At 36.1% G+C, this 23,270-nt stretch overlaps 1 protein-coding gene across 3 annotated transcripts in view; it reads left to right on the top strand.

The window, feature by feature from the left end:
* The window catches only part of LOC111143001 (phosphodiesterase 1A), a 329,203-nt gene that overhangs the window by 224,697 nt on the left and 81,236 nt on the right, over positions 1-23,270 (top strand). For all 3 annotated transcript variants that reach the window (XM_022496402.1, XM_022496393.1, XM_022496411.1), the window contains exon 2: positions 12,693-12,806. In XM_022496402.1, coding sequence (XP_022352110.1) covers positions 12,693-12,806 — 114 coding nt within the window. The remainder of the gene's footprint in view (positions 1-12,692; positions 12,807-23,270) is intronic.

Here is a 23,270-nt window from a genome sequence, read left to right as displayed (position 1 = left end):
TCTTTTCAAGAGTCATATTGTACCTTATTTCGTTTTTAAGTCACTTGTGTTTGTAAGCAGTGTGATTTCTAAATATTATTCACTTGCCAATCAAAATGTCAATCAAATGTCTTTCCTATCTCATATAACTTTCTTCTTTCTCCTTCATTTCATGATTATTGTATTTTTCATATATATTTTATAATTTTATGAATGCTCAACTGATCTGTCAAAACAAACTTCCAAATACTCTGTCGGTTCCATTGTTTGTCAATTCCATTGCTTCCCCTAGACTTCTTTTCCTCTGCACTCCTACTTCATCTAGACTAATTAATTTTTAGGATGGTCACATATCTCTTATTCAGAGACTTCCCTTCTTCACCTATCTGCACTAGATTCATGTTATGTCCTTGTTTTGGTCAAATGCATCTCAGTGGCTTCCTGAAAAAGAGTGCATGGAAAGTCAAATTCTTCTGGGAGTCATTGAATATCTGAAAAAGCCTTTATTCTTTCTTCAAATTTGAAAGTTTGGCTGCATATAGAATTCTAGGTTGACCACATACCAGCTACATAACATACAGGGCCTGGTGCAAAATGAAGTTGTGGGGCATCTTGTTCAAAAATTATTAAGAATTTCAGGGTAGTGACAGCAGCGCACTATACAATGAGTGCTTCTAAGCACAAGGTCCTATATGACTACCAGGTCACATGCCCACAAAACTGACCCTGGTGGGCCCTTTCAAAATGGAGAATCTTAGTTCTGGGTAATTGACTTTTTCTTTGATCATTTCCTCTAACCCTGACGTCTAGAAAGTTAGTACACTGGATATTAGATCTCCTGAACTGGCCCTCTAATTTTCTTAACTTTGTAAGATAAGATAACCTCTTGCTATCTTTTTGTCCTCTGTAGGATATTAGACTTCGTTCTCTACTCCTTTTTTGACATTTCTATGTAAATCTTTAGGATTTACTTCTAAGAGTTTCTTCAATACCATTTTTTCCATTTTTAAAAAGTAGCATTATATTCTTGTTTCCTGGATGAATCTCTTATTTTGCCCAAAGGAATCTCTTACTTTCTCATTTTTTAAAAGTTTTTCTTTGGTATTTGTATTGTTTCTGTTTTCCCCACGTTTTTTAAATTTTTATTTATATTTGTCTATGTCTTTCATGTTGGAGGTTTTCCCCTCTATGCTTGCTCACTGTTGACAGGCCATTAATATTAAGAGTGTGGCTCTGAAAAGTGATTAAAATCTCTCTGTGCATAGGTAGTGCTTGTCACCTGCTTAGCGTCACTGAAGGGTGAGCAAGCTGTGAACTGTTTCCAAAATTTATATATATATGTGTATATATATACACATATATATAGCATATTTATGTTTTTTATCAACATCTATATATATATATATTTAAATCTGTAATATATTTATAGATTTAAATGTGTGTTTAAATTTATTTGTATTTATATATATATTTAATATATATATTTACTCAAATATATAACCTTTAAAGAAAATCCTGGAAAATCCACACAGTTCATAGTATTCCAGAGAAGTAAAGTATCTAGGCACAAATGATTGGTTCCCTCTGTAGAGTCAATATGATCTTACTGCTCTTTTGCCTACAAATAGGAAAAAATTGATCTTGAAAGCATTTCGAACTATTTGAGTGTTTGTATCTCTGTACTTAGAAGGAATTCTTCTACATGCTGGGAATTATGCATGCCCATTTCTATAATAAAAAGTTTACTTGATGGGGGGCCTGGGTGGCTCGGTTGATTGAGCATCTGACTTTGGCTTGGTTGTGATCTCAGGGTTCTGGGATTGAGCCCCGTGTTAGGCTCCCTGCTGAGCAGGGAGTCTGTTTCTCTCTGTGTTTCTGCTCCTCCCCCTGCTCATGCTCCCCTTTGTCTCAGAGAAATGAATAAAATCTTTAAAAAAAAAAAAAGTTTACTTGAAGTAAAGTGATAAACAGTTTACCTAAATTGTGATTTTGGGAGACGAGAGAGAATAATTATATATTCCTTTGTACTTAAAAAAATTACTTTTCCAAAAAAGAATACTTGTCCTTCATATATTCTCCACCTCATTTGGATATTTTGTTCCTTTAAATGTAGAATGTAAACTTATCTTAAAGCTTAATAATATTTGTCACACAATTGTTCCCATTGTTTTTAATGATACCAATTGTTTTAGGAGTCATTTATCTCATAAAATAAAGGTAACAGGAGCTTTACAATTATAGTATTTACATAAGTGAAAGAAAAATGTCTTAAAAATACTTTAAATCTGTATGCCTTGCTTCTTAGAGTGAGGTTAGGATTTCGTTTCCTAAGCACTTAGCTGCAGAGTAGATAAGAGAATTTCAAAATTTAATGGCTTCTTACTATCATTTTTTTATAATATTGGAATCAGAGGCAACAGAACTTACTGAAAACTACATAGTAGCTTCTTTGTTGACAGTCCATGTTTGTGGGGTTTTGTTGCACTCCTGTGTAAGGCCATCTTTTAGTGTTAATGTTAATGCCTGCTATAGATACTCTTGTACTTTATCTTTTATGCTTCTCAGTATGGTGTTACTAGAACTACATCTTTCTCACTTTTGTATTTCAATAAGGTCACCAATAGGGATGTTAATAGGGATTTAACAATGATCAATTCTCTTTTAAATTGTCTTTATTAATTTATTTATTAAGCAGGCTTAATAGAATTAAGGATGTCCTGGATAGTTTATATCCTAGAATTAATAACGACTTGCATAGACAGAGAAGATTTTTCAGTATCTTAGTTATGCAGGTGGTCCCTCTGCAAGATGGAGTCATGTAGCAGTAACTTAACAGTATTTGAAGTACATGATTAAGAAAACAACACCAGTTTATGCTGAGTATTTTTTCATTTCGGAAGTTGCAGCTCTATATTTGGATAAAAAAAATTCAGTCATTTCTACAGCTAAGTATTCGTTGTTTAAAGATAGAAATTGGTTCTAGTCTGTAACTATTATTGAATCACAGAGCCAGTCAGTAATTTTCAAAAATAGTGTTTCTATTTTCATTTCTGTCTTCCTTTAAGTATTCTGATCATTCAAAGGTAAGGAAGTCCCTCCAAAAAGCTAAGATCATAATCTGTTCATAATATTCAGCCTGATATTAAAAGTCTCAAAAATTATCAAAGACTGGTGTCATTCCCATTGGGAGAAGATTAGGAGTGTAATGCTGGTTCATATTTTTTTCATGTCTCCAATGTGTATGTTAGAATTTTAGTATTTAATTAAATTGATGAAAAATGAAGATATGTAAGAAGCATCTATTTTGTATATGCCCTTTTTCTATCTCAAATTACTGATTACATATTTTATTTTTAAGTTATAATTGGTAAAAATTCACTTGTGCAAACACTGATGAAATAGTGTATGAAACTTATGAAACCACGACCACAATTAAGAAAATTAACATTTCTCTTAATTTCAAAAGCTTCCTTGAGCTCCTTTGTAATACTTTCCTCCCTTTCCTTCCCAATCCCCACCTCCTCCATTCCCAGGCAACCACTGATCTGCTTCCTGTCACTATAAGAATCCTTTGCATTTTCTACAATTTTGTATAAATGGAATCACGCAGTATGCACATATCTTATTTCACTCAGCATAATTATTTGGCATTTACTCATGTCAGTAGTTCATTCCTTTTTTGCTGCATAGAACTTCTTTGGTTGGATATGTCCTAGTTTGTTTGTCTCTTTACTCTTGATGAATATTTGGATTGTTTCCAGTTTGGGGCTATTACAAATAAAGCTTCTATGAACATTTGTGTACAAGTCTTTGAAAGGACATATATTTCTTTTTCTCTTCACCAAAGAATAGAATGGCTGATTCATATGGTACATGCATGTTTAACTTTTTAAGAAACTGTTTTCAAAATGATTGTATCTATTTACATTCCCAACAATAGCATATGGTAATTTTAGTTGCTTAACATCTTTGCCAATATTTCATATGACCAGTTACTTTACTTTTGACTATTCTAATAGGTGGTTGGTTGCATCTCATTATTATTGTTTTAATTTGATTTTTTTCCTAATGATTAGTAATTTTGAGCATCTTCTCAAAGATGCTCAAATTATTTGCTGTGAATATATCTTTTCTAGTGAAGAGTATGTTCAAATCATTTGCAAATTTTGTATTAGGTTGCTTGTCTTGTTATGATTGAGTTTTGCAAGATCTTTATGTTTTGGATGGGAATCCTTTATCAGATATATGATTTGCAGGGGCGCCTGGGTGGCTCAGTCAGTTAGGCATCTGCCTTCGGCTCAGGTGGTGATCCTGGAATCCTGGGATCGAGTCCCACATCAGGCTCCTTGCTCGGCGGGGAAACTGCCTCTCCCTTTCCTTCTGCTGCTCCCCTTGCTTGTGCTCTTGTGTGCTCTCTCTCAAATAAATAAATAAAATCTTTAAAAATATATATATATATGATTTGCAGATATTTTCTTCCAGTCTATGGCTTTTCTTTTCATTCTTTGAAATGTCTCTGAAGAACAGAAGCTCTTAATATTGATGAAGTTCAACATTATTTTTTCATAGGTAGTGCTTTAAGTGCTGTATATAAGACATCTTTGGCCGAGTCAAAATGACAAAATTTTTCCTATGTTTTCTTCTAGGTTTATAGTTCTAGGATATACATTTAGATCTGTGATACATGTATGGATCAAAGTTCCTTTCACACATAGATATTTCTATTTATCCAGCACCATTTATTGTGAAGGCTATCCTTTTTCCACTAAATTATTTTTGCACCATTTTCCAAAATCTATTCTATGTATTGATAGATATCTTTCTAGACTATATTCTGTTCCATTGATCTATCAACCTATGCTGCTGCTAGTAATGTACCATATTATGTTATTTTTACCATACTATTACTGTAGCTTTTTTTCTTTTAATTTAATTTAATTTTTTTCATTGTTCCAAGATTCATTGTTTATGCACCACACCCAGTGCTCCATACAATATGTGCCCTCCTTAATACCCACCACCAGGCTCACCCGACCCCACCCTTTTCCCCTCCAAAACCCTCAGTTTGTTTCTCAGAGTCCACAGTCTCTCATGGTTTGTCTCCCCTCCGATTTCCCCCCGCTTACTTCTCTCCACCTCCCAATGTCCTCTGTGTTATTCTGTATGCTGCACAAGTAAGTGAAACCATATGATAATTGACTCTCTGCTTTGACTTATTTCACTCAGCATAATCTCTTCCAGGCCCGTCCATGTTGATACAAAAGTTGGGTATTCATCCTTTCTGATGAAGGCATAATATTCCATTGTATATATGGACCATATCTTCTTTTTTTTTTTTTTTTTTTTGACCATATCTTCTTTATCCATTCATCTGTTGAAGTGCATCTTGGCTCTTTCCACAGTTTGACAACTGTGGCCATTGCTGCTATGAACATTGGGGTACAGATGGCCCTTCTTTTCACTACATCTGTATCTTTGGGGTAAATACCCAGTAGTGCAATTGCAGGGTCATAGGGAAGCTCTACTTTTTATTTCTTAAGGAATCTCCACACTGTTTTCCAAAGTGGCTGCACCAACTTGCATGCCCACCAACAGTTGTTTACTGTCTTGTGGATTTTGGCCACTCTAACTCATGTAAGGTGGTATCCCAATGTGGTTTTGATTTGAATCTCCCTGATGGCTAATGATGATGAACATTTTTTCATGTGTCTGTTAGCCATTTGTATGTCTTCATTGGAGAGGTGTCCATTCATGTCTTCTGCCCATTTTTTGACATGATTATCTGTTTTGTGTGTGTCGAGTTTGAGTAGTTCTTTATAGATCTTGGATATCAGCCCTTTGTCTCTAGTGTCATTTGTGAATATCTTCTCCCATTCTGTGGGTTGCCTCTTTGTTTTGTTGACTGTTTCCTTTGCTGTGCAGAAGCTTTTGATCTTGATGAAGTCCCAAAAGTTAATTTTTGCTTTTGTTTCCTTTGCCTTCTGAGACATGTCTTGAAAGAAGTTGCTGTGTCTGATGTCGAAGAGGTTACTGCCTATGTTCTCCTCTAAGATTTTGACAGATTCCTGCCTCACATTGAGGTCTTTTATCCATTTTGAGTTTATCTTTGTGTATGGTGTAAGAGAATGGTCGAGTTTCATTCTTCTATACATAGCTGTCCAATTTTCCCAGCACCATTTATTGAAGAGACTTTTTTCCACTGTATATTTTTTCCTGCTTTGTCAAAGATTATTTGACCATAGAGTTGCAGGTCTATAGCTGGGCTCTCTACTGTGTTCCACTGGTCTATGTGTTTGTTTTTGTGCCAATACTATGCTGTCTTGTAGCTCTAAAATAAGTCTTGTAGGAGCACCTGGGTGGCTCAGTCAGTTAAGCAGCTGCCTTCAGCTCAGGTCATAATCTTGAGATCCTGGGAAACTGGGTCCCTTGTCAATATCCCTGCTCAGTGGGGAGTCTGCTTCTCCCTCTCTCTCTGCCCCTCTCCCTTGCTTGTGTGCTGTCTCTCAAATAAATAAATTAAACTTAAAAAATAGAGTAATCTTAAAGTCTTACAAGTATTAAAATAGTGTAAGTCTCCAACTTGTTCTTTTTGTTACATTTGTTTTGAATCAGCATGTCAATATATGCAACGATAACAAAAGCCTGGGGGAAATTATGTGTTAACAATATTGAGTCTTTCAATCCATGAACACAGTACATCTCCTTTATGTAGGTCTACTTTGATCCTCTCAGCAATGTTCTGTAGTTTTCGTGTATAGGGTTTCCATATTATTTTGTTAGATGTATGTCTTTTGGGTATGATTTTAAATGATACTGCTTGTCATTTTAATTTCAAATTGTCCATTACTATCATATAGAAAGGATATTGACTTTTCCTTATCTGTTTGTCTGTATTGCAAACTCTTTAAAATCGTTTATTACTTTTAGTAGCTTTTTTGATATATTCTATCAGATTTTCTGCTTAGAGAATCATGTTGCCTCTGAACAAAGATAGTTTCATTGTTTCTTTTCCAATTTGGATGCCTTTTATTCTTGCCTTATTGCATTGGCTGTAAGATCCAGTACAGTGATGAATAGCTGGGTAAGAGTAGACCCTTCCTTATTTCTGATGTTTGGAGGAAAGCATTGTTATTTAACTTTACTGATGACATTAACTGTAGATTTATTTATAACCATCATCAAGTGAGGAAGCTCCTCTCTGCTTCTAATATGCTAAGAGTTTCATGAGCAATTGATGTTGGATTTTGTTAAATGCTTTTTGAGTATTTAGTGAGATGATCATATGGCTTTTCTTATTTAGTATCTTAATATAATGTTATATTGATTAACTTTTCAATTTTATTACAACCTTGCATTCCTGGGATAAATCTCTTATATGATATACTATTCTTTTATATATTGGTGGGTTTGATTTCCTGAAATATTCAGGATTATTTACATTTAAGTTCATGAGGCATATTTATTGATATGTTGCTTCTCTTCCTCCTCCTCTTCTTCCTTCTTCTTCTTCTAATGTTTTCATCTGGTTTGAGTAATTTTGACCTCTCAGAATGACATAGGATTAGGATTAGGACATAGGATTTTTCTGGAAATGTTTGCAGAGAATATGTGTTATTACTTTCTTAAATTTTTGACATAATTCACCAATGAAGTCATCTGGGCCTGAAGCTTTCTTTATGTTAACATTTTTAACTTCAAATTTAGTTTACCATTTCTTTCTGAGATTGGGTAGCTTTTGTCTTTTAAGGAAATTGCTCATTCTATGAGTTGTTGAATTTATTGGCATAATGTTATATATATTATTGTGTTTTAATAATGACTTTTAACATCCTCGCTTTCTATCATCTTTGCCGTATTTGGGTCAAGTTTGGCTGGATGATTTTTGTCCTCATTATGGATCAATTTTCTTGCTTCTTTGCATACCTCATAATTTTTTGATTGGATAAAAAAACCGATTGGGAAAACATCATGTACCCAAAATTGAAATTATAAGGAAGCTAGAGAAATTTCAATTTTGTTAGTGAGGAGTAAATGAAGTATGGTTTTATTTTCTAAGTTGGGAGAGAACACAAGGGATGCTAATCTTCAAAGGGCTCATGCTATAGGCAGCAGCCCAGCTATGCCCAGTTACTAAACATGATTCAGACAGTTAAAGATGGGATATGGAGATAGATATTTCAGTAAGAGATAAGAACTTCAACCTAGGATGATGAGAGAATGTTTGAGGAACAATGACTAAATGAGTTTTATTGGAAATTAGGGTTGTGTGGAAAAAGTAATGAGGAATGTATGCATTTCAACACTTAACCATATTATGTGCATATGTCAGGTCATCCCCAGAGATTGCAAATACTTTGAAGACAGGTACTGTGGTGTACACACAGGTGCCCATGCATTATATGTGTGTGTGTATGTGTGTGTATCCTTACATATTGCATTCACATATATTCTTACATGTATTCATATATATAAATATATATCTATATCTATCTATTTATATCTCTCACAGCCCCATGTATAGTAATAAATGCTAAATATTTATTTAACTGACTTGGATTTTTAAGACTTTTTTGGCACCATCATCTGCTTATAAATAGGTGGTCTTTTTGGTACAATAGGTTTGGTACAACAGCTGTTAAATTGTTCTGCTACCCAGCAGAGTACCCAGTGGACTCTCCAACCCAGCAATCTGTGGAACCTGCACAGATTAGAACATCTAACACATCTACTTAACCTAAGTTTCAGAGACAAGAAGAACATACCTAGACCTTGCATTAAGAACACTGTTTTTCACTATGCTTCCCTACTCTGATGAAAGAAACCAAATCACAGGGCACTTTAGTGGCTGAGTCAGTTGAGTGACCAACTCTTGACTTCAGTTCAGGTCATGATCTCATGGTCATGAGATTGATCTCCACATCAGTCTCCATGCTGGCATGGAGCCTGTTTAAGATTCTCTCCTTCTGGTGAACCATGAGAGACTATGGACTCTGAAAAACAACCTGAGGGTTTTGAAGGGGCGGGGGTTGGGAGGTTGGGGGAGCCAGGTGGTGGGTATTAAGGAGGGCACGTATTGCATGGAGCACTGGGTGTGGTGCAAAAACAATGAATACTGTTACGCTGAAAAGAAATAAATAAAAAAAAAGAATGTATGCAAATAATTTTTGTTCAGAGATTGAAGGGGGAATATGCAGATAACTTTGTGGTCTTCTGAAGCTATTCAATCAACATCAGATGAATTATTTCATCATATTCCCATTATTCAGAATTTCATAGATCTTAATTGTGTCCTTTCTTCTCTGCCTATTGTGAATGAGTCTGTAATACAGTATCCTTTAGCTGATCCGGGACCAAGATCATTATTCTTGAGGTTTCCTCCCCTTGATTTTAGAAATTTGTGGCTCTGACGACTACCTCAAGCTTTATAATGTATCTCAAGCTAGTGTTAAGTTCATTTACACTAAAGATTAAAGACAAAATTTAAAAAAAAAAAGATTCTCTCCTTCTTCCCCTGTCCCTCCCCTCCTCAAAATAAATAAATAAATAAATCATTATTAAAAAGATGTTTTACTAGATTAGGAGAACCTGTTTTTTTATGCAAATGACTGTGATTTCTTTTTTAGTTCTGAGAATTGGCCCATAGGATGGTTTAGGAATTAGATAAATATCGTTATCTTTTTTAAAAAATTAAAAATTTGTATACATACATAAAGTAAAGCCTTAGTACTTTAGAACCCACTAATTTAGAAATTATGATCATTTGAAAATGATTCAGAAAGATATTTGACCTTGTATTATCTATAAACGGAGTGAAATCATAGTCTAAATAAGATTGTTGGGGATTATTGTATGCATAAATTGACTACAAAAGCAAGTTCACAATTGGAATCATGATGATATAAATTATCCCATTAACCTGCTCTTCCAATTATAAATAATCTCTTTACAATACAACAGTTTTCCTTTTCTGTAAATAGAATTTTGTACTTGCTAGAGGAAATTTGGTGCATACAGGCAAAGGAGATAAAAGAGAAAGTCCTAGTAACCCCCAAATCTATATTTCCTTCCAGTCTTTTTGGGTTGGCATAGTGAGTTTTGGAGTGTGTTTGTGTGTATATAGGATATAGGGGTGGTTATGATTTTATAGTTATAACCTTATCTAACTCGATTTTCTGATGAGGTGGTAAAACCTTTTTGGAGTATTTTTTCAGAGCAATTTCTTGTGCTAGATTATAGGCTTATACCCCTAGTAAAATATAAAAATTCATAACCTTTGTTGTTTTTAAACCACATAAAGATGTCTCTTTGAAACAGCATGTTCCTTGTCACAGATTTCATCAGATCTGATCTGCTGATGGGATGATACCCCACCATTTAGGAAGTGCACCTGTGGTTAGATTCTCAGGGACATCCCTTTTTCATTTTCTATAATGATTTTGCCATTCTTGAGTTCTTTATTTTGAGTCATTTCCTACTTGACTTATCAGTTAGGACTGACATAAAAGTCTCAAAAGAATGGTAGCTTAAATACAACATTTTTTTTTTCTCATATGAAATAACTTCAGAGGTGGGTGACCTCATTTGGGTAGATTCACAGTATGGGACTCAGGCCACTGGCATCTTTCTTCTCTGCCATTCTTAATGGTTAACTTCTTATTGCCATGTTGACTCGTGATCTTAAAAGGTTGCTGGACGATTCCACTACATTTGAGCAGCAAGGAACTAGCAAGGATAAGAGAGAATCCCTTCTAGCTGAGTTACCCTCTTCAAAATCATTGTTCTGAAAGTCTTACTCAACAACCTCCTATTACTCTCCTTGGCCAGAAAGCAGTTGAATGACTCTACCTAGATTGAAAAGAGCCTGAAAAACGTAGGTTTTTTAGTGGAGGAAATTGTTAACTCAAATAAAAAAATTTTATTTATTCCAAAGAAGAGAAGACAATCATCTGAAGTATTTAGTGCTTTTAAAAGTACATCATACAACCACCAAATACAACCACATTGTACCAAGTAATTTTCACAAGAAGGATACATGAATGGTATATGTTTAAGTCATTGCAGAGCTGTGACTCTTTTGCTCTGACACACAAAAGGCAGTTTCACTAAGTATAATATGCTTGGATCATAAGCATTACAAAAATCTCAGAACACTCTATGTGTTACTCCATTATCTTCCTATTTAGACAGGATTAGTTATTCCTATCTCAGTAACTTGTTTTAGTTATCTTTGTTTTGTTTTATTTTGCTGACTGTATGAATAAGACTTTTTTTTATTAACACATAGATTTTATTTTGCAAGGTTGTTATCTATTAATATTTTATCATACAAAAATGTATGGCACAAAAAATTGTTTATAGATTCCTGAATAAGAAGTTTTAGTCTAGTTTATGGCTTTTTTCCCATGGAGAAATAAAGTACTTGTCAAAACTCTTGCTGAAATCTTTAACTTATCTTTATACCCTTAGCCTTGGTATTAAAAATCATCCAAAATAAATTTTCAGAAAATCTGCTACACTATCTCTAAAATGGTGCCTGAGAGTAGATGTACTCCATTCTCTCTAAAATACCTTTGCTCAGGAATTGAATGAAATTCCATCTGCTGACTTAGGAAAATGGATAAATTGCCCTCACATTGTTTATCTATATTTTGTAAAGAATATGTTTTCCTTTTTTGCCTAGTATAGTCTAATATCTTCAGAAACACTTGGTTTATAATTAATGCACCTAAGTTTCTGAAAATGTTAGGAACTTATAGAAGTATTCATATTCATATTATCCCACTACATGAGCTATCTATTACTACATAAAAAATTAATCCTCAAATTTAATGTCTTTAAACAATAACATTATTATCTCACAGTTTCTGTAAGTCAGGAATCCAGACATGGCTTCATTGATCCCTATGCTTTAAAATTCCTCAGGAAGTTGGGACACATTGTATATGCAAAAGCAAGAGAAAATATTGTATAGATTTGCCTCGGGTGAAAAATCCTTTCAGTAAAAACACAAAGCATACATACATATATTTTTTCTCATCACAATTGTATTTTTTCAGATCTTTTGCCTTTCTTTTTGTTTTGATTGCTATATACAGTGAATAATTGCTACTGTAGTGATATAAATAGTACCCTTTGAATAATTTTTAGAAGAAGGAGAACAGGCATAGAATAAATTCTAGTGTTAGGAATATACTTTTTTTTTATAAATTGTTTTTTTTTTTAAGATTTATTTATTTGACAGACAGATCACAGGTAGGCAGAGAGGCAGGCAGAGAGAGGAAGGACAGCAGGCTCCCTGCTGAGCAAAGATCCCGATGTGGGGCTCGGTCCCAGGATGCGGGGATCATGACCTGAGCTGAAGGCAGAGGCTTTAACCCACTGAGCCACCCAGGCGCCCCTGGAATATACTTTTATGGAAATATTTCTGTTGTTTTGAATTTCCAGAAAGACTGTCCTTGAAATATAGTATCTAAAATAATAGTCTACCACCCTAATATTACTGGGAGGTGAATATAATTTTCAAGAGTTGTTTAAGTGACAAAAACTGAACTTAATTATATCAAAAAAATTCCTGAAAATATTTCTATTTGATGGTCTAGAAAGATACATTACTAGTTTAACTTGATTTGTGTATTTAATACTGGACTATTTTCCACATACTTATAATAAATCTCTTCTTATTTCTCTCTTTCTTGACTACTTTTATGAAACAGACTAAGATGCTTAGTCAAGCAGCTGGAAAAAGGTGATGTTAACATCGTAGACTTAAAGAAGAATATTGAATATGCAGCATCTGTGTTGGAAGCTGTTTACATTGATGAAACAAGGTATGTTTTAGCCTGTCTTCCCTTCTATCTTCTTTGCCTCTCTTCCCTTTTTCCTCTTGGTCTTCATTTATCTCAAACATGAATTTAGCTTATCTTAGTCATGAAACTGAAATTAAAATCTTATTAAAATTTAAAAGGTTTTTCTTCATGTACCTATTTAACTGGACTATGATCCATTCTTTAAAAATACACATTTTAATCCAAACAGTGAATATAAAGAAATAGTCAAACAATTAAGTCACAAAATGAACAAACTGAAGTGTCCTCTTCCCCACCCTCATTGCCTTTAGGCGAAGATTTATAAACTCAGAGACATATGTAGGCTTATTTCGATTGTCACCAATATGAGGATTTTCCTATTATCTCAAGATTCCAGAGTTCCTGCTGAGAAAATGGGTGTTACATGTCCACACATTCTCATAAGATGTACCTATCAGACTCTCTGTGTGGGGGTTTGCTAAGGGATAGTCCCCAAAGCATATTCAGTCATCACCCAGACCTTAATCACTTAACTTCACTTCATACTTAGCAGAGTGGTAAGGAGATTAAGAAATGGGGATTTGTTTGAAGAGCGTTCTTAGCCTGGTGTTGTGGCTTTGACCAGGTGATTTGCCTTCCAGGGGCCATTTGGCAATATATGAAGACATTTCTGGTATGGTTAATGGGAGTGTGTTACTGTTATGTGATGGGTAGAGGCTGGAGATGCTGTTACAAATCCTACAATGCACAGGAAATTCCCACACAACAAAGAGTTACCACCCCAAGTGTCATTCCTATGGAGATTAAGAAGCCTTGGCCTTAAGAGAGAACTGTTCTTTTTTTCCTTTTTTCCCCTAAGAAGAGGCTTACCCCAGAACCTTAAGAGGGCATCCTGAGGGTCCTAATGCTAATAGAAGACTCTGGAGTATGATATGATAGTTTGTAAGAGATTTGACCGCTATCTCTTAGAGTTTGGAGGGTACCAAGACTGGTTCCTGATTCTCATCTCAACAGAGATAAAGGTGGCAGGCTGATTCAGACTACCTTGAATTCACAGGTAAAAGGGACACTGTGGAGGAAGAGACATGTCCCTCCAGAGTTTAGCACAGAAAATGCACTAAGTTTTTCAAAGTCATAAGGCAAGTGGAGTAAAGTCTTTAGAAGGGATTGACCAGTATTGAAAGAAAACCGACTTCAGAAGATGAACAAGAGGCTGGCTACATGAGGTGATTGTTGAATGAACCAGGGAGAAATCATAAAGATGCAGCCCAAATATCAGAGAACACATAACACCCCAGAGGGTGTAGCAAGTTCTCTGAAGGATACACAAAAGCTCCCAGAAGAGAAAAATAACCAGGATTTGGGCATCTGTCCCATACATGACAACAAACACACCCATCTCGTAACAACCTTTGACTCCTATAATTTCCTATTATACCCACCACATCATTGAGTGATAAGAAAGAGCAGAGTGAGTGGGACAGATGATGGGACAGGGACATCCATCACGCCCCTTCATTTCTGCAAGTATCCACGCATGAGTCAGGCCTGAGCTTGGTGGAGGATAGAACTGTTAAACCAGATACAAGATTGATGTTCTTACATATCCATGTGTCCTGGGCTTAAACACACACACACACACACACACACACACACACACACCACACTGTTGTTTCACAGGTAAAAATTCACATGATTTAAAAAACAAGATAATGTAAAAAGGTACCTCATGGAAGTCTTGCCTCCACCCTATCCCATCCCAATCTACTCATAAATTTCTTATGTATATTTCCAATGGTGTATTACAAATTTTTATTTCATATTTTTCTATTCTCCTTTTATGGAAGTGGCACACTATGTACATAGTGTTTCATGTTGCTTTCTTTCCCCTTACTAAGGAAACTTGGAGATCTTCCTGTATCAGGTACTGACCTTTTTAATATGAGACCATGAGAATTTTCACTAATAACAGACAGGAAAGGGCATGGTGCAGGCTATGTTGCACAGGTGATTTTTTTCTTTGTCCCCAGAACAGAATTCTTCTGTTAAAACATCATTTAGAGTCATAAATTAGTGGTAGGGGGAATCATAGCCACCTTTTTAGATTATAAGCTTTATGCATAATCGTTTTCCTGGTTAACTTTCACTGAAGGTATATAATGTATATTATTCTTCTAAGCAAACAGAGACTCAAAGTGTAAATAGAAAAAAATCTGATGTTCCTGTAATTTCTTTGCTCCTTCATTTTTATGTATGCTCTTCATTGTTTACAAATTGAGTGAATGTAATATGTTTAAGATTTCTTTAATCTGTCCCTGACACTTTATTTTTTGTATTTATTTATAAAATGAAAGCAATTTTATCTTAAAGAATTATTTGGAGATTTACATTATTCATCTTATGATGGCATAATGCTACCTATCTGGTTCCCCTAAGTATATCTTGTCTTTCAATTAGTAGATTATTACATGATATATTTATTAGGTTTCCCAGGAAATTACGATTCTATAGATATTTTGTTAACTTAGTTCTCCATGATCTCTAACTTGTTTACACATATGTTACATTTCTAAGTATAGTTCTTTTTCATTTGAAAATTACTTTTTTAGAAAATTGCTTTTTGCAGAAAGAAAAAAAAATGCTTAACTGCTTCATGGTAGAACTGGAGTGTGTGTGTGTGTGTACTCTTTAAGAAAAAAAAAATCCCAGCTCTTAACACTACGTCATTTCCAATTTTTACTCAAATGACACACACCTTTTCACTATTTTATTTTAATGCTTCCATGCCTCCATGGCATCTTGATTCTTAAATTGGATTAATGATACTACCCCACATTTGGACCATCCAAGGGCTCATATTAGTCTCCCCACAATCCTATGCAGCTGGCAGAGTGACCATTACTTTCTTCACTTTACTAATGAGAAAACCAAAGGTCTTAGAAGTAAACAGGTTTTGACAATGGTCGCAGATGTAGGCTTTGGCAAAGCTAGGAACAGAAACTAAGGCATGGCTTCTCATCTCTCTCTTAGTGCTCTTCTCTCTATAACTGGTATCCTCTCGGGATGGTTTTTAATGACCTCCAAAAGATGACAATGTGTAAAACATTCTGACAGTTGGAATTGTAGATCCTAGAAAAACAATACTTAACATTTATTACTAAAATCCTCTTATTATAGCCTGCTATGTGCCAAGTACTCTTTTAAGCATTTTAATGCACTATTTCATTTAACCATCATAGTAATCCCATGAGCTAGAAACTTTATTATTATCATTTTACATACCTCATACATACGAGGAAATACATCGACAAAAATGTTACATAGCTTACCCGAGCATCTCATCTGCATCCCTTTGGTAACATCTGACTTTGGCGACTTTGGAGACTTCCTGGAAGTTTTGATGAAAGCTCACGTGCTGTCAGGGTTGTCAGACCCAGTGGTGTGTGGATTGTGTTTGCATCACTTCCAACTCTGCCTTCAGTGATGCCACATTGGTAGCTTGAAATTGGCTACAGTGGGAGTATTTATTTACACCATGCAAACTGGGAAATGCAACAAATCGGGATTTGTTTTTTTTCTGGAGAGCCTGTGGTTAAACATTTACCATCATGCCACTGGTTAGACCTAAGATTATCTCATGTATCTTCCTAAGGCTGTGATTTATCTTCAAAATACCAGCTAGAAATTTTTGAGCAATAATCCTTGATGTGATATGATTTCCAGTGGACTTAGTAAGACACAGCAGTCAACTGAGAATGTTTTTGTTGAGATGCATATACAATTATTAGAGTTTGCCTTTGGAATATTAGTAAAACAGATGACTTAGGAAGAAAGGTGGAGAAGCATTTAGTTGCTTTTAAACTTTATATAAAAAACCTACTGACTTTTGAGATGTTTTTTAATGGAAAATTCTCTAGAAAAAAATGTTTCAGTGAGTATTCCAGCGAGGCTTTTTTTTTTTTTTTTAAATTTGGGCTGGACTTCAAAAAAAGGTCAACACATAATAAAGCAGGATAAAACAAATTATTAATTGGTTTAAAACACACACACACATGGGAACCTGGGTGGCTCAGTAGGTTAAGCAACTGCCTTCGGCTCAGGTCATGATCCTGGAGTCCCAGGATCGAGTCCCACATCGGGCCCTCTGCTCATCAGGGAGCTGGCTTCTCCCTCTGCCCCTCGCCCCTTTCATGCTTTCTCTCTCTCAAATAAATAAAATCTTTAAAAAAAAAAAAAAAACACGCACACACACACACACACACACACTTCTTTTCCTGCTAAGCTTTAGTGACTGCAGGGTTTTCAGTTAAGAAAACAAATTTTTAAGAAATCTCTCTTGATGGATGATTTAAGTGAGAAAAATAAAAACAAAGTTTCTGACAGAATTTGAATTCTGACCTTCCTTGAAGGGTTATAGCAAAATTTCCTAATGAATACAACTCTTTGTTGGTTTTCAGCAAGACATTTTCAAATATAAATGCCAATATTTTATGAGTCCTGCTTTTGAAAGTGCCCCTAGAGGCTATTGTTTTCCAAAGCTGCACAGTTGTAAGTCAGAAACATGTGGCCTTAAGGGAAAACAAAAACAAAAACGAAACAAAACAAAAAACCTGTCCAACTGTCCTTATTTAGATTGGGAAATTGCCAGGCAAAGTAGCATCCTCAACCTCATGTGTTGCTATGCATGAAGGGAGGCAGCTGACTGGGAGGTATACTTTCAGAGATGGATATTATGTTTACTAATACTACCTAATGACACAATTTATATTTTCATTTTGTTAATGTGAACCAATCCAAGTCTTGGGATTACCATAGTTAGAGCACAGATTTGATTCAGAAAGAATGTGTTGTTCAAAGCCTGGATCCTCCGCTCAATACTTCCTTTCTTTAAGCAAATTACTTAACTTCTCTATTTCCTAGCTTTATTTTCTGTAAACTAAGAATAATGACAATGCCTGCCTCATAAGGCTGATCTGAGGATTAAATGACAGAGTAAAAGTTGAATAATAACCACTATTTTTATCTTACTAATAAAAATGCAGATACCTCGGGGCGCCTGGGTGGCTCAGTGGGTTAAAGCCGCTGCCTTCGGCTCAGGTCATGATCCCAGGATCCTGGGATCGAGCCCCGCATCGGGATCTCTGCTCAGCAGGGAGCCTGCTTCCCTTCCTCTCTCTCTCTGCCTGCCTCTCTGCCTACTTGTGATCTCTGTCTGTCAAATAAATAAATAAAATCTTTAAAAAAAAAATGCAGATACCTCTAGGATGCATAACATATTAAAATATATAATTTATACCCCCAAGTTAATCAAATAATTTCCTGAAAGTAGTTTTTGATCCTGAAAAAATAAATGAAGGCAGGTGGGCTATAGTTATCCGGAAATGAAAGCAAAGTCCAAACTGATGGAAAGGAATCTTAATAGGATACACGTCTGGATAAAAACATTCTCAGTTGACTTCTGTGTTTTAATAAGTCTAAAGGTCCTTCATTTTATGATAGATTAATTTCAGCAAGAATGTGTTATGTCAATCAGGACTTTCAGAAGTTATTCTTGTGGAAATTGAGTGAAGTTTGGAACACCTTAGAGTCTAAGCCCCTTGAAATCATCAAGTACAGGAATTTACATGAAACAAATCATTACTGAGCACCTGAAGTGCATACCAATGACACACACTGGTTAGCAGAATCAGTACAGTTTTGCCCACAGCTGGTGTTTAGAACTGGCTCTAGAGCTAGGAAGACAAACCTAGGCATGAAAACAAATGTTCTTGTTACAAACAAGAAGCCGGGAGGTTCTGAGTTAGAAAAACCAAAGCACACTGGCAGATCACAGGAGGAAACACTGAAGAGCTCTACTCAGTCATTATAGCAGGAGTAACAGGGAATAAGAACTGTACAGAGTTAAGATTCCAAACTAGGTAGGATTGGACTGACAGGTATTCCTTAAGGTTAATGAGTTTTACTCTCTGGCAAAGCTCCCCATGCTCATTCTTAAATGAATGGCTTCTTTTCTTTTTTACAGATTTTTTAAAATATTTATTTATTTGACAGAGAGAGAGAGAGAGAGAGATAGGAAGCACAAGCAGGGGGGCTGATGCAGGACTTGGATCCCAGGACCCTGGGATCATGACCTGAGCTGAAGGCAGATGCTTAAGGAATGAGCCACCCAGGCACCCCTTAAATGGATGGCTTCTAACAAAAGGACTTAATTTTTTTTTTTAAGTGTCTGGAACATGCTAGATATATGAGCATTGGAGTTCAGAAATACAATGTCTGAGATGTGAATTTGGGGATTGTAACACAGGGGTCTCAGACTTTTTTATGCTATATTTTTATTTCAATAATTGGAATTCCTTTGCTGTTTCAACATGTTACCCAACCTAAAGTTTTTGAGAACGTGCAGTGAGTGTTTACTTATTTTATCCATCCTTCCTGGCTGACACTTTCTTCTCCAGCCAGCTCTCTGGCTTTAGACTGTTGAGTTATTCCTCTGTAGGTCACCTAGTTTCCTCAAATCCAGCAATCCAAGGTGGGTACTACTCCCAAGCATGAGCTCAGTGCCTTCGTCCAGTTCCCCAGACTCAGCTATAAGTGCTATAAGACCTTCTTGATGCATGCTCTCAGAACCCACAATGTAACCCCTTCCATAGAGGTCACCTCCCAGGCATTTATCTGCATCCTCTAAAGTCTAAGCCCATCTTCCAGAGGCCAGCTGATCATCACCTATGGGAGGGCCTTTCAAGATATTTTCCTACCCTGAGTTCAGGACCTCAAGCTGCAAGACCAAGAGAAAGGAAGGAGGCTATCAAAATTAATGTCAAGTTGTGCATTCATCTCAAGGATCAACAAAGTTCAAAGACTATGCAGTCTAAATTTATATTTAGACACTGAATTTGCAGCCGCGCTCTTCTCCCAATGAGGACAACTATGTACCTTACTGTTCAGAGATGGATCACCTCTTGCAGGCATGCTGTCTCAGTCTTCTATGTGCCAGAGTAGGGCCTTCACCTTACTTTTGTGTAGTTAATGGATCTATTCAAAATATTTTTCCTAGAACAAAAGAGCAGTCTTTTTCTGAAGGTAAAATAAAGCCTCAGTAGAAAAAAAAGCAAATTATTTTTTTGACTTTTCAAATGTGCATTTTTCTCTCTTCTAACCATTAAGCTTTCAAACTCTCTTGGAGTTCCATCTCAGTATGGATCACCAAGTAACCCTCTTAACCAAAGTCAGGGGCAAGATGAAATGTCGGATAGAGGTGTGGAGTGGAAGGGTAGACAAGGACAGATATGAGAAAGGCAAGCATTGAAAGTTGGGGATGGAGCTACCAGAGAGGAGACATAGGAAGATATAGAAGCAGGAGGCATATCTGAAGATAGGAAGCACCAAAAGCCAGTGGAGAGCTGGGTTACTGAAAATGGTAAATCAAATCCCACAGGGAGAACCATTGAGTGGAGTTTCAGTAGAAAAGCTGGCCAGATTATGGTAGTATGAAGAATTAATGTAGAACAGCTCAAGAAGAAATTAGATTATTTTTTTAAGAATTTGCTACTGTAGGAAAAAGCCAAAATAGAACAATCTATTAGTAGGGACATTTACCTGTTTGTTTCATACTTTTTATAGAATGGAAGGCTTCCATCAGCCTGGAGACAAAGAGCGGAAGAGATACGTGGGTTAAAGAAAAATAATATTTATAGAAAGATTAGGTGAAAAGTTATCCTTAGGAAGTTACCTAGGAAAAAAGAAAAATAGCCAAGCATAAATGGAATATATAGATAAAGAGGGAGAAAATAATGCACAGCTAAACCCTTCAAATAAGCAAAATATAAGTAGCACTGCAAAATCAGAAAGATTAGTTACTATTTATTTTTTTTAAAGATATTTATTTATTTATTTATTTATTTATTTATTTATTTGAAAGACAGAGAGCGAGAGCACATGCGCACAAGCAGGGGAGCAACAGAGGGAGAGGGAGAAGCAGGCTGTCTGCTGAGCAGGGAACCTGATATGGGGCTTGGTCCTAGGACCCTGGGATGACAACCCCGGCTGAAGGCAGACGCTTAGCTGACTGAGCCACTGAGGCCCCCAGTTACTATTTATTTTAAACTCAGTTGTTCAGCATGGTTAAGAGTACTGTGACAATTATGGTCAAACTATAGACCATGGGCTATAAAACAGTGGGTTTAATGCAACAATGGAGAGCAATCCCTTTGTGGTCAGTCACTAAGACCTGCACAAGATGATGGCACTGACTCATGTGTGCTCCAGCACAGGCAAGAAGGGAACAGGAAGAGAAGGACTAATGAACACTTTTCATGACTATTTTAATTATAAGTGACAGGAAGCCCAAACAAACCACCTTCAAGAAACTCTAACTGCCAAAACATGGATGGCTAGTGCTGACTATAAGCATAGGTGACTCTGGGCAAAAATGATGTCAAGGGACCGACCTCCGTGTTTCATTCGTTCTGTAATGGTCTCCTTTTGATCCTTTGAGTGGTAGCAAGAGGACGATGTATTTTCAAGATTTATAGCCTCACACCCTCAAATCCAATAGGAATGAGAAAGGGTTTCTTACCCAGAGGCTCCAACAAACATAACCTTTATGTTTCATTGATTCTAGTCAGGTAATATATGTATCCCTCAAACAATATGTCCAGGGGAGTTGGATATTTAAGTGGCATCTCATGAGGCAGGTAAGAGATCAATTTTATTTAAATCACATGCCAAAGAATTGGTAGTGGATGAGAGTACTTTGCTAAACAACAACAACTTTGTCCTCCCTGGAGTAAAAATGAACATGTTTATGTTAGTAACACATGCGGGGGACCTGGATCAGGATTTGTGTGGAATGTTGAAAACTCCTATCCAGGCTTTGCTCCTACTAATAATAAGCCTCCAGACAAGAGTCTTTGATTTCCTTTTTCCCTAGTCATTGGTTTTTTAACATGGAAGATGAAGTCTCCAGCCCATTTCTGTCCTGGAATTTTGTGGTTTTATCCATGGTTGCAAAGTCCCTTTGTTGTAAAGACCTACTCATGTTGTTGTAAAGGTTGTAAAGACCTACTCATGCCTAGCCTACTCTGGTCACCAGCAAGATGACAGGAGGGAGCTGCTTATCATTGGCTAATGAGGGATCATTTATAGATATGGGCTCTTGTATATTTTAGGTCGCTTTTATTTGGAGGAGTCCGGGAGGAAATCAATTTAAAGATTTTATTTATTTATTTGTCAGAGAGAGAGAGAGAGGGAGAGAGAGCAAGCACAGGCAGACAGAATGGCAGGCAGAGGCAGAGGGAGAAGCAGGCTCCCCGATGAGCAAGGAGCCCGATGTGGGACTCGATCCCAGGGCACTGGGATCATGACCCGAGCCGAAGGCAGCTGCTTAACCAACTGAGCCACCCAGGCGTCCCAGGAAATCAATTTAAAGGGGATGTGCTAAGACACTGCTGGAGTTCAGTGAATCACTAAAAAGCAAATTCTGATTTTTTATGAACTCCATTTTTATGGTGTGAGTTGTAGGGAGGGGTGGTTGTTTGGAGTGCTGTGTTTGTAGGCTGTTCTCACCCTGTGCATGGAGTGTGAAAACCAGGCTTAGAAAAAGTGGCAGTACATTTCGGTTGATTTTCATATTTTCCGTCCATCTGTGGTATGTTACTTTCTACAAACTTTCAAAAACAGCCTCACTAGTGAAAAGGGAAAAAAAAATCTGACCAGATCTTTGGAGAGATGACTAACAAGGAAAAGCTCCATGTATTATATAAGATCTTACTGTTTGTGAAATTTGGCGTTAGAAAAATATAAATGAATATTTACTAGATTTGAAAGAGATATAAATTTAGGAGCACCTGGGTGGCTCAGTTGGTTAAATGTCTGCCTTCAGCTCAGGTTATATTGTGAGGGTCCTGGGATCCAACCCCACATGGGCTCCCTGCTCAGTGAAGAGTCTGCTTCTCCCTCTCCCTCTGCCCCTCTACCCCCACTTGTGCTCGTACCCTCTCTCAAATAAGTAAATGATATCATTTTAAAAAGAAAAATATAAATTTAAGTATTATTCTTTCCTAACAATGATATTAATAACAACTAAGATTGTTTGACAACTAACTATAGCCAAGGCAAAATATTATGCATCTTCCATTTTTGATTGTACATAATTCTCAAAAAATCATATGAATTAGATGTTTATATTATTTCCACTATAAAGTTAAGAAACTTGAGGCATGAAGAAAGTAAATGGACTTGCTCAGGGTCATATGATTATTAAGTGTCAGAGACAAGTTCAAACTTAAATCCAACCCTAACTCTTCTTCCTTGCCAACAAAACCTTTTTTTTTTTTTTTCCAATTATTCACTTTCCTCTGCAAAGACAAGTGATTCAGGGAAGATCAGTCCCAGGCCCAGGGTCACAATAAGTGAAATCCTGATTGATTTAAACCACTAATTAGCCTCTGATTCCCTAACCAAAGAGTTTAGGTATGGATACATGAT

Source organism: Enhydra lutris, unplaced genomic scaffold (genome assembly GCF_002288905.1).
Source record: "Enhydra lutris kenyoni isolate GAN:26980312 unplaced genomic scaffold, ASM228890v2 scaffoldscaffold1, whole genome shotgun sequence".
Taxonomy (NCBI): Eukaryota; Metazoa; Chordata; class Mammalia; order Carnivora; family Mustelidae; genus Enhydra; species Enhydra lutris.
This window is presented reverse-complemented; position numbering and strand designations above follow the sequence as displayed.